We start from the raw sequence: 12,303 nt of genomic DNA, 5'->3' as shown, positions 1-12,303 counted from the left end.
GCTCGCCACAGCTGGAGAAAGCCCACACAGCAATGAAGACTCAGCACTGCCAAAAATAAACTGTAAAAGAATCATACTGAGGCTCCATAATACAAGTTTGGATTCCTTGTACTTTGGGAAAACAGGGCTTCCCTGGTGGCTCAGCAGTAAAGACTCTGTCTGCCAATGCAGGAGATGAGGGTTTGATCCCTGGGTCAGGAAGATCCTCTGGAGAAGGAAATGGCAACCCACTCCAGTATTCCTGCCTAGGAAATCCCATGGCCAGAGGAGCCTGGTGGGCTACAGCCCACAGGGTCGCAAAGAGTCAGACACAACTTAATGACTAAACAACAACCACAACTCTGGGAAGATAGCAGTGGATGTATCAGGAGCAATGGGGGCTTCTGTCGTACACAAGAGTTCAGCAGATCAGCAGGGAAAACTGGATTTGCACTGAATCTATTCCTGCCTCAGTGTATTCACCTGAGACAAGTTAAAAGAAAAAGTGGAAGGCAGGAACAGTATCTGAGCCCCGGGGCAGTCCTCAGCCACACTAACCCTGAGGGTAGCCATGTGACTTGCTTTGGCCAATGAGATAGTATCAACCATGATGCAGGCACAGGTTAAAAAATGCTTGTGCACTGTGACTCACTTTCTCTCTTGCTGTTTCTGGGAAACCTTATGACCACTGCTATGTCAACAAGCCAGGACTAGCCCATTGTGAAAGAGACAGGTAGCCAAGACATCTCCATGGCCCCAGCTGAATCCGGGCTAATTACCTGACATTTGAGTGAGGCCCTCCCAGCTGCTCCATCCCCTGTCAAGCCACCAACTGACCACAGGGAGCTGATGAGCCGATCTAGCCCAGAATTCCCCAGTTGATGCACAAAATCATGAAAAATAATAAACCTTTACTACTACCCAGTTTCGGGTGGTCAATTATATTAAAACTTAGCAGACACACTAAGTTGAAAAGGTGAAAAAGAGATGCTTAAGAAAAGCTGAACATCCTGGGACAAAATTCCTAATGAACTTTACATAACTCAGTGGGACTTACTACTGATTTGACTGTATGTCAGCTGTCATTAAAACAACCTTACGTAGACCCCAAATTGCCTACCCCCTAATACTCACCTCAAGACAAAGTTTGCTAAGACTCTGGGAATGATACTGTATGGGCTTTGGAGGTGTATGAACCTCCTAAAATTAAATGAATTCTCTATTTATGTAGGTTTTCTTCTTCTTAATTGTAAAAAGATGTTTAACACTATGAGGAATAAAAAAAGTATTTATGCACATACAGTCCAGAATTAATACTATTTTCTACATTTGCTTTATATTTTAATAAAGCAAATAAAACATTTCTAATAATGTTAGTCTACTCACCTCAGTTCTCTTTCCTCCTTCCCCTCTTCTGCAGCTTGAATTTGATATCTTTCTAGTCCAATTTATATTTTTAAAAGAATATACACATAAATATATACATATATGAATATATATCCCCAAATATAGACAGCCTTGTTTTGTGTTCTGAAATTTTTCTTAAATGACTTTACAGGTTATCTTTCTACAATTTGCTTCTTCACTACTTACTACCTTTGTGATATCTATCCATATTGATTCCTTATTATAAATAAGTCACAACATGTGTGCATTTCTCTACTAATGGACATTTAGATTGCTCCTTTTTGTTTGGTTGGGTTTTTATTGTTGTTGCTCTTGTTAGTATAAACACTGTCAGGAAACACATCAATAGTTTCCAACATAGATTCAGAGGGCCTCAGGACACCCCACATGTTAAGAATCTCTGACAATCTGATGGGAGAAAGGAGAACTGCCATAATTTGGCAGACTTATTTCTACATCAGAGCACTCCCAAGTCTTGGAGGTGCTATCTTTATCATACTCAAAGTAGTTTAATAGATACTTCTTCATTCAAATGCAAAATTTCATGTAGCAAAGGTCCATATCTAATTGAGACACTAAAAACAACCCTAATTTTTTTGTTGTTGAAAATTTTAGATTCAGACAATACTGTCTAAATCATTCTATTGCCAAGTAATATTGTGCTAAATCACTGTCACCATCAACTATCGGTCACACCAATTAAATTACTAAAACGAATGATATGCTATCCTATTTTTTTGTTTGTCATGTACGTAAGGATTCCAGGGCTAAATGTCTTGTGTTTATCTTGTTTCCATTATTTTTCTTTAAAAACAATTTTTTTTCAGTTAGGAATATAGTTGCTTATTTCCCTTATTTTCTACTTTTTAATTCTGATCAGACAGCTTTCCAACATGACTTTCTTTTACTGTTATGCTTGATCCCAGTGTGGTATCATCTAGTCCTCAAACATGGTGACATGCAAACATCCACAAACAAGGACATTAAGCAGCTCAGATTTTAAAATGGATTTTAAATCAACCTTGTTTTTCCACGGGAGTACGTAAAATAATGAAGTGTTATACAGATATCTGGACCCAGAATTTCAAATTCAGAGACAATATATTCAATTGCTTTTGAAAAACCATAAAGTTAGCAGACCTGGTTCATTACATGTAAGTGGAATGGTCCTAAACAATTCCCTTTCCCTCACCACAGTTTGGTTTTCTTACTGTCAAATGGCAAAAAAAAACCATCATTGGTGTAAGAATGAGATGAAATCACCTACAGGAAAGTCTTTTGTGTGACTTCTCTGGTGGTCCAGTGGCTAAGACCTCGAGGTCCCAATGCAGTGGGCCAGGGTTCAATCCTTGGTCAGGGAACTAGATCCCGCATGCCCCAAATAAGACCCAGCACAGCCAAATAAATAATATTTTTTAAAAAGAAAATAAAAAGAGCACCCTTTGTTATCCACTGGTCTATGAGTATCTCAGAAGCAGAGTCAGAGCTTAACTCATCTTTGATTTCCTAGGGTTACCAATGTATTTGATAAGGATTCCTACCTATCAAGCATGTATGCTAACCTCCTATGCAAATACTAGTCTTCTCTACTTTGGGGTTCAAAGCTCCTTGTCTCCAACCACTTGGGTCCTCTGACAGAGGAACTCATAGCTGCCAAGCAGGAGTCAGAGGCCTGAGTACCCACTGCTGTCGCACATTTAAGTGCCAGCATCACAATCTCAAGGGAACACAAATGGTACCCACCTCGGGTCAAGAGCACCAGCCCATCCTGGCTTCAGACTTTAAAACCAAAGAGAACCATAAAGCAGGTTAGGTTTACAGCACTCAGGAGGCTGAGCTGCCCAGCACTGACCAGGGCAGTTCTAATGAGGGCAGGGAGGAACAATCAGCAGTGCATCTGGAAGGCAGGTCTCTGGAGTCAGGACTCAAGTTGGATAATCAGGCGATGTGGGATTCTCAAGCCACCACCAAAATACGACCAATATGCTTACCAAGGAAAAGAATTTATAGTATAAAATAAATGGGAAAATACAGAACACAAATTGTGTATTTGCCCCACAATTAGAACTACATGAAAATGATGTGCCTTTGGATAGTTTGGAAAGAAACCCAAAGACATGAAAATCATTATCTTTAGGGTACTGACATTACGGAGAATTCCTCTAAATTAATTTTTTAATAATCTCTTAAAGTTGATACAGTAATGAATCAAAAATAAAGAACAATCTTCTATCTCCAAGCCGGCTTTTTTGAAGAGCTCCAGAAAGAAAATTACCTAGTCATGCCTAGACTCTAATCCACCACAGTGGTTTGGTGGAGAAATTATTAGGCAGGGATCTGAAAACCTGGATTCTGGCACCAGATTAGCCAAAACTTCTGAGATTTTATGATTATACAGTGAAAGTGAGAAATAGATTTAAGGGCCTAGATCTGATAGAGTGCCTGATGAACTATGGAATGAGGTTCATGACACTGTACAGGAGACAGGGATCAAGACCATCCCCATGGAAAAGAAATGCAAAAAAGCAAAATGGCTCTCTGGGGAGGCCTTACAAATAGCTGTGAAAAGAAGAGAAGCGAAAAGCAAAGGAGAAAAGGAAAGATATAAGCATCTGAATGCAGGGTTCCAAAGAATAGCAAGAAGAGATAAGAAAGCCTTCCTCAGCGATCAATGCAAAGAAATAGAGGAAAACAACAGAATGGGAAAGACTAGAGATCTCTTCAAGAAAATCAGAGATACCAAGGGAACATTTCATGCAAAGATGGGCTCGATCAAGGACAGAAATGGTATGGACCTAACAGAAGCAGAAGATATTAAGAAGAGGTGGCAAGAATACACAGAAGAACTGTACAAAAAAGATCTTCACCACCCAGATAATCACGATGGTGTGATCACTGACCTAGAGCCAGACATCCTGGAATGTGAAGTCAAGTGGGCCTTAGAAAGCATCACTATGAACAAAGCTAGTGGAGGTGATGGAATCCCAGTTGAGCTATTTCAAATCCTGAAAGATGATGCTGTGAAAGTGCTGCACTCAATATGCCAGCAAATTTGGAAAACTCAGCAGTGGCCACAGGACTGGAAAAAGTCAGTTTTCATTCCAATCCCAAAGAAACGCAATGCCAAAGAATGCTCAAACTACCACACAATTGCATTCATCTCACATGCTAGTAAAGTAATGCTCAAAATTCTCCAAGCCAGGCTTCAGCAGTATGTGAACCGTGAACTTCCTGATGTTCAAGTTGGTTTCAGAAAAGGCAGAGGAACCAGAGATCAAATTGCCAACATCCGCTGGATCATCAAAAAAGCAAGAGAGTTCCAGAAAAACATCTATTTCTGCTTTATTGACTATGCCAAAGACTTTGACTGTGTGGATCACAATAAACTGTGGAAAATTCTGAAAGAGATGGGAATACCAGACCACCTGATCTGCCTCTTGAGAAATTTGTATGCAGGTCAGGAAGCAACAGTCAGAACTGGACATGGAACAACAGACTGGTTCCAAATAGGAAAAAGTTCGTCAAGGCTGTATATTGTCACCCTGCTTATTTAACTTCTATGCAGAGTACATCATGAGAAACGCTGGGCTGGAAGAAGCACAAGCTGGAATCAAGATTGCCGGGAGAAATATCAATCACCTTGGATATGCAGATGACACCACCCTTATGGCAGAAAGTGAAGAGGAACTCAAAAGCCTCTTGATGAAAGTGAAAGAGGAGAGTGAAAAAGTTGGCTTCAAGCTCAACATTCAGAAAACGAAGATCATGGCATCCGGTCCCCTCACTTCATGGGAAATAGATGGGGAAACAGTGGAAACAGTGTCAGACTTTATTTTTCTGGGCTCCAAAATCACTGCAGATGGTGACTGCAGCCATGAAATTAAAAGACGCTTACTCCTTGGAAGCAAAGTTATGACCAACCTAGATAGCATATTCAAAAGCAGAGACATTACTTTGCCAACAAAGATCCGTCTAGTCAAGGCTATGGTTTTTCCTGTGGTCATGTATGGATGTGAGAGTTGGACTGTGAAGAAGGCTGAGCACCGAAGAATTGATGCTTTTGAACTGTGGTGTTGGAGAAGACTCTTGAGAGTCCCTTGGACTGCAAGGAGATCCAACCAGTCCATTCTGAAGGAGATCAGCCTTGGGATTTCTTTGGAAGGAATGATGCTAAAGCTGAAACTCCAGTATTCTGGCCACCTTATGCGAAGAGTTGACTCATTGGAAAAGATTCTGATGCTGGGAGGGATTGGGGACAGGAGGAGAAGGGAATGACAGAGGATGAGATGGCTGGATGGCATCACTGACTCGATGGACATGAGTCTCAGTGAACTCCGGGAGTTGGTGATGGACAGGGAGGCCTGGCGTGCTGCGATTCATGGGGTTGCGAAGAGTCGGACACGACTGAGCTGAACTGAACCCCTCTAGATCTTTCTGTGAAGCCAAGCAAAAGGGTTTAGGATAGACTCTTACCACTCTCTTCTGGGCTTTCTACAATGTAAAATTGTAGAAATAGTAGAAAATTTACTTTCGACAATGCATTGTATGATTATAAAGTCACAGGGATGAATTTTTAACAAACACATCAGAACTCAAAATACCCAAGACAGTGTGGCCTCCTTTGGAACAGTTCTTACTGTTCTTACAGTACTAAGGAGGAAGAACCACCTCCTTTCAGGGCCCCAGAGCCTATGTTACCTGATACTGCACATCTCCAGGATCAGTTTATTTGCCCTTTGAGGCAGAATGTAATTTCTGGCAACAGCTAAGAGGGACCAAGATGGGTGATCAGGCTGGACACTAATATTTTAGGTCTTAAAGAAAGTAAAAAATTTTTCTTAAATGACCATTTGGAAATGCCTTAAGCAATGTTCCCACGGTGGCAACTCAGAAAGGAAGATTGACTTTACCCAGATGCATAGTGTCTAAGCCCATGTCCCTATTTTTAGGCACAATCTGTATAAGTAGAACCCGCTCATAGTTCTACTTCTCTGAAGTAAGGTTGTCATAAAGATACGTACAAAAATACTTCACTAAGATGCCCAAAACCTTTCCTCTCTGCCAAAACAAATTCTGAAGTTGAAATTAAAAACACAAAATTTGCTTACCATTATTACAGAATGTGCTTACAAGGCCAAGCTGTTTATTTTTAATACCTTTGGCATTTAACCTTTACCCCTCTATTTGTTCTGTAAATATTAAGTCCCAGCATGTTAAAAAAAAGTAAAATATTAAAATCTGACCATGGAGAAACTCATTTTAATCACATACTCATGAAAACACAAGTTGCTGCATCTTTGTTAAAAAAAAAGATGAGTCGAACTTGGAAAATTACAACTGTACATAATTTCTATATGATCCCTAATAAAGTTCACAATGAAGCTCTGCATTTGTATAGAGGTTTCAAAATATTTCTGCTTTTTGAAGCTGATGAAAAGAGCTTTCTCAAGTTCTTACCAAGTAATGAGAATTGGTCCTGTTCTCATCAGGAAATTCGAGGTACTCTTTAATTTCATCTCACATGAGCTTGTGAAATTAAGTCAAGGGCAAAAGGTTGTATTCCAAGTTATATTTACGAAAATGCTCATTATCTAGCCTCAAGGAGAAACCCGGGCTTCCCAGGTGGCTCAGTGGTAAACAGTCCACCTGCTAAATCAGGAGATGTGGCTTCCATCCCTGGGTCAGGAAGATTCCGTGAAGGAGGAACTGGCAACCCACTCCAGTGGAGAATCCCATGGACAGAGGAGCCTGGTGGGCTACAATCCATAAGGTCGCAGAGTCAAACAGGACTGAGCATGCACACACACACTCAAGGAGAATCCCTGAAACAGACCTTGAATTCACGAGATGCAACAGGGAAAGAAGTGATAAGGGAGGTCCATCACACAATATGGAGATGGTAGTGCCTTTCCATTGGAGAAGGGATTTGAAGTGTTAAGACAACTTACAGCCTCACCACTCATAGCTCTACACAGGTGTTTTTAGCTAGCTCCAAATGGTAGCAGCTGAAGGCAGATTGCCCCTGCCTGATAGCTTAGAGAGTCCACGGGCTGAAAATACCAGGAAACTCCTTTTCTTAAGGGAAATGGAGTGGGAAGGTGCGGATGTGTCAGAAAAAATCTAATGCCTTTATTGGGAATGTGGCTAAAGTTTAGACATTCCCACTGGTAAGTGAATGAAAGGAAGCATGGCGGTTTGTAAGAACACCGCTTTGAGATTTACAACAGAGTGGATACAAACAGCTGACCTGTTTGGCCTCTCAGAGACCATCAGCACACTTTTAAAAACTGGCAGGTCAGGCATAAAAGTCTGGATTTTCAGCTTCTCTTGAAAAAGCAGACAATTTGGTGATGTGGTCAATTGTAACCACAGCCTAGGATCAAGTAATGATATCTCTTCCAATGGGCATACGTTCTATATTCACTCTCCAGAGGCCAGTCTCACCCCATCAAAAACCGTATCCTGGCCTCTGCAGACATTTGAGTTTGCATCCACTGACAAAGCTGAAATCCCCAGCAAAACCGAGGAGGAAGTGGCTTTCAGCTTCTGCAACAGCCTGCTTCCTCCACTTCTCCATCCCCTCCATCCACGGCCCCACTGGGCAGCCAAGTATTTCCTACTAGGCAGGCCCACCCACAGAAGCCTGTAGACAATGTCCTGCATCCACTCTTGCCCTAACCCTCTACCTCCATCAAAACTTTTCTGGGGACTTTCCTGGTGATCCAGTGGTTAAGACTCCACACTTCCACTGCATGGGATGCTGGTTCAATCCCTGGCCAGGGAACTAAGATCCTACATGATGCATGGTGCAGCCAAAAAAAAAAAAAACACTTTTCTGGGCTTCATTCCATTCCTTTCTGTTTTTGTTTTTTTGTGTGTGTTGTATTTCTTTGGCTGGGAGGCTACAAGAAATCTGATAAACTAATCAGTGGGAATGGACTAGGTTACCTTCCCAGAAAATATGTTTAGAATGGATTCCAGGCTTTCTAAATGTCAAACATGCCATGGCTTCACTCAAAATAACTTACCTAACTTGTAGTCAGCTTCATCAGATTTCAAGGTTCATAAGTGTATTCCTATTTATTTTTATATAATGTCTGCAATTTATTCACAAGTAATACGCAAGCAAAGAGAAGGGACCGTATCCTGAACATATTCAGAGTGATGGCCAATTCAGATGCACTTAAATATGTCAGTATATCTAAGTCACAAAAGCCTTACGAATCATAGCTTCTAGCTCTGAAGTACACAGCAGAGGCACACACGTGGGTCAGGTTCATTAGACAGTCCAAACTCGTCATGGCCACAAAAGCAGAACTTCCTTTGTGGCTGATGATAAAGCCAGATTCTACAAAGGAAATCTTAGATGGGTATTTTGATTAAAGTCAAAGGAGACTGTTGTGCCCTCTTAACCAATGTGTATAAAATTAGAGACATGCAGAGATTTTTTTGGTGTTTTTCTTCTTTTTCCCTATTCAAGTCACCTAAGAAAAAAAGAAACAAATTTGCTATTGCCTGGTACTGTTCTTGGTTCTCCAAAGATGGAGAAAAGTGTCCCAAAGTGAGGTTTCAGGAGGAAGATATGAGGTAAATAAGCTGTATACTTTGTTCATGAATCAGAAAATGGCACTCTCCCTGTGACTTACAACTGAGTGAGCCTTGGGAGGGTCTTGGGTACAGGTGGAGAGCCTTCCTAATGTGCCACCAGATTTCCTAAGATATCTGAGAGAGAGGGAGAGAGGGAGAAAATCCACAGTACAGGTGCCAAGCTCCTGGTCAATTATACTCTCCCTAACACTGAGCCACACCCACTGGAGGCAATGTCTTCTCTTCCTGTTTTAAGCAGCTGAGGGATGCAGCTGGGCAGACAGATGTGAAACACAAATCAATGCCTCATTTAGCTGGAAGGGGGTCTTACATAAATAGTAAACATAATAACTAAAGTTTCTCACTATTGAAGCTGCCTATGCTCTGTTCTAAGGCAACTTCACAAATCTAGTGCACAGACTTAATTTTGCAAGCCAGTGAAGAAATGATTCATTTCATTTTTGCCATAATTTCTAGATCCAGTAGATGGAGTGACTGATGGCACAGCTCCTATTTCAGGGCAGCCAGCTGTTTGAGCTTTTCCGTCAGGGTATCGTGGCCTCCGCAACCATATCTGATGCACTGATAGTCTCCCGGCGCCCTACAGTACTGCCATCTGTGCAGTTGGCAGGGAACGCATCAATAGGTAAGTCACACCCCATCCTTTTCAACTGACACCCTACACACTCTGGAAACAATTCTTCCTTAGAACATGTTTCTTCTGCATCCACTTCAACATCCACCTATTTCAACAGCAATGGACTGAATTGAGCGACGAGTTTCCAAGGTCCCTAGAAAATGCATCCTACAACAGGTGACTCAGACCGTAAAGAATCCACCTGCAATGCAGAAAACCTGGGTTCGATCCCTGGGTCCGGAAGATCCCCTCAAGAAGGGAATGGCTGGTTGCTCACTCCAGTATTCCTGCCTGGAGAATTCCACGGACATAGGAGCCTGGGGAGTGGGCTACGGTCCATGGGGTCACAAAGAGTGGGACATGGTTGAGTGACTAAGCACACACACACACAGTACTTTTTAGCCTCTACAGCATGAAAAATGAGTCAACTAAGGTAAAGTTAATTTTCTCAAGGTACCACTCAACTATTTAAATTCAGTAAGATTCTTTAAGCTCTTGACATAAAACACATTGATTTCTCTTTTCTTTTTTTTTTTTTTGGAAATATTTAACCATGGAAAATAATTATAGCAATTCTAAAGTACTAAGATTCATACTCCTTAAATTTAAGTAGCCAATTAGGCTGTGGCCCAATTTAGGTATCTCCACCCTAACACACAGTTTAAGTAAATGGTTCTCTATAAAGGTTCCAAAAATAATGTGGGGTGGGCTGACTTCTTAAACCCTGAAACTGAAAGGGAAATTTTATTTACAGATAAAGTATCCTCTTAGGTAGAAGCAAGGGTGACATAACTTTGGACTAAGTGAAAAAAAAAAAAGTTTTGGTCAAGGGTGCCCCTTTAAAGATTTTTGTGCGTTTGTTTTTAATCATTCTTTTGAATAAATACAGCACTGGATCAAGTGCTCCTTTTAGTTGTAAGTTTCTATGTGCCTTTGCTAATTTCCCCCCAGCTCCTGCAGGATAGAGATTTTTAAATTAGTGCTGCACGGGTTATCATTTTTACTTAGCGCCACTTTCACAGTCACTTAAAAAAAAAAAACCAGAAGAGGATCAGCGGAGTCCTAAGTCGGATTCGTTGAAAAGAAGCAAGTGTGGAAACTATGAAGCCTTGGGGTAGAACTTCCCCCCTCCCCTCCGCTGATGGACTGCCAATCTCTTCAAAATAGAGCCCTTGCTTCTGTGCTTTGGAAAGAAAAGTACACACCACGCCAAAGCCCAAGGGATGTGGCTAAGGTTATGGGGGGCGGGGTAGTCGAGGCGGGAGGTTGGGGGGTAGAGGAAAAGTCAGAAACGAGTCAGAAAAAGAGCCAGCCACTTCCATCAATTTCCCAAGTACCGAAGGAAAAAGAACAAAAAACTCGACTTCCTCCCCTGCGAACCGTCTGCTGTACACCCGAAAAGTGCCAGCCACCTCGCACTTGGAGAAAGGGGAGGGTGGTGTTTACTCGGCCTTTTTGGTGCAAAGACCCTCCGGGCCGGCGCGCAGGAGAGCTCAGGCCGGCGCGGCTCTCAGCTGCCCCGAGGCACCCTCGCCCGCAGCCGCCTGCCCACCGCCAGGTGCTCGCCCTACCTGGCGCCCCGCTGCCTTTGTGCGGCCGCGTCGCCCCCGCCGGCGCGCGGATGCCAGGGGGACAACTGCGGCGCTGCCGGGCTGCCGGGGAGAAGCGGGGTCCGTGGCGCCGGTGCCGCGGGCGGCCGCTCCTACCTTCCCAGCCCGGAGAAAGGGATGCCCATCCCCTCCCTGGGGGCCGTGCCCCTGAACGCGGATCTCCCCAGCTTCCGACAGCTGGCAGCCATAGCCAACCAGCCTCGAAAAGTTTGGCGACGCCGAAAGCGACTTGAAAGAAAGTTTTCCTTGGCCCCCCACTCCCTCTCCCCCAGCCCGGGTGGAGGAAAAGCGGCAGGAAATCAGGACTCGCGACGTGCCGACTCCGGCGTCCACCTTCTCCACTCCCGGCCTCGGCAGCGCGCCCAAGGTGGGTGCCCCGCGCCCGGGCTTCCCGCCCCATCCCCGGGTCCGGCGTCCCGGGACGCCGCGCGGCCAACTCACCATGGTGACTCGCGCCGCGGTCGCGCCTCTGCCGTGTCCGGCTGCCGGGGAGCTGGGGCTGGAACGCAGTCTCCTGGGCGAACTTCAAAAGTTGGTTCCCTTCGCCAAAAACAGGCTCTCGACAACCCAAGCACTCACAAGAACCAATGGGAGCCCTGGAGGGACTCCATCCAGGCGGGATCGGCGGCGGTAGGTGAAGGCGAGCAGGAGGCTGCTTAGCAGGCGGGACGCATACTGCGGAGGACCAGGGTCCACCCAAACCCGGCGCTCGCCGCCCCGCCTAGGTGAGTGCAATGCTCTCCGCGCGTCCCACGAGCTGCCCTGCCTTGCTCCTCTTTCTTCGGCCACTTACTCCGTACTCCTCTGGCTGAGCCTCGGCTCGGGCAGGGCAATCTGTCCATAAATGGAGAATTCAGCTCTGGCCTGACCAATCAGGGTTTGTTTTCACAGCGTCACTCCTCAGGGAAACCGTAGTAGCCAACAAGCTTGGAGCTGTTGGAGTTTCCAAAGACCTCTGGATCCTGTAGTCCTCCTCCACTCCAGCCTCCAAAAAGCGCTGCTGACCTGGCTCGCTCCCTCTTGCAATTCCTCAACTGGTAAGAAGAAAACCACTCTGTGAAAGAGAAGTAAACTGGAAAACTT

At 44.0% G+C, this 12,303-nt stretch overlaps 1 protein-coding gene across 1 annotated transcript in view; it reads right to left on the bottom strand.

The window, feature by feature from the left end:
* MYO1E (myosin IE) overlaps positions 1 to 12,043 on the bottom strand; it is a 220,568-nt gene extending 208,525 nt beyond the window's left edge. Inside the window, exon 1 of the mRNA XM_061431138.1 lies at positions 11,662 to 12,043. Within this exon, the coding sequence (XP_061287122.1) occupies positions 11,662 to 11,664 (3 nt within the window). The 5' untranslated portion in view covers positions 11,665 to 12,043. The remainder of the gene's footprint in view (positions 1 to 11,661) is intronic.
* Positions 12,044 to 12,303: the final 260 nt, after the last annotated feature.

Source organism: Bos javanicus, chromosome 10 (assembly GCF_032452875.1).
Source record: "Bos javanicus breed banteng chromosome 10, ARS-OSU_banteng_1.0, whole genome shotgun sequence".
In the NCBI taxonomy this organism is placed as follows: Eukaryota; Metazoa; Chordata; class Mammalia; order Artiodactyla; family Bovidae; genus Bos; species Bos javanicus.
The sequence above is the reverse complement of the archived record's forward strand: the minus strand, read 5'-3'. Positions and strand labels throughout refer to the sequence as shown.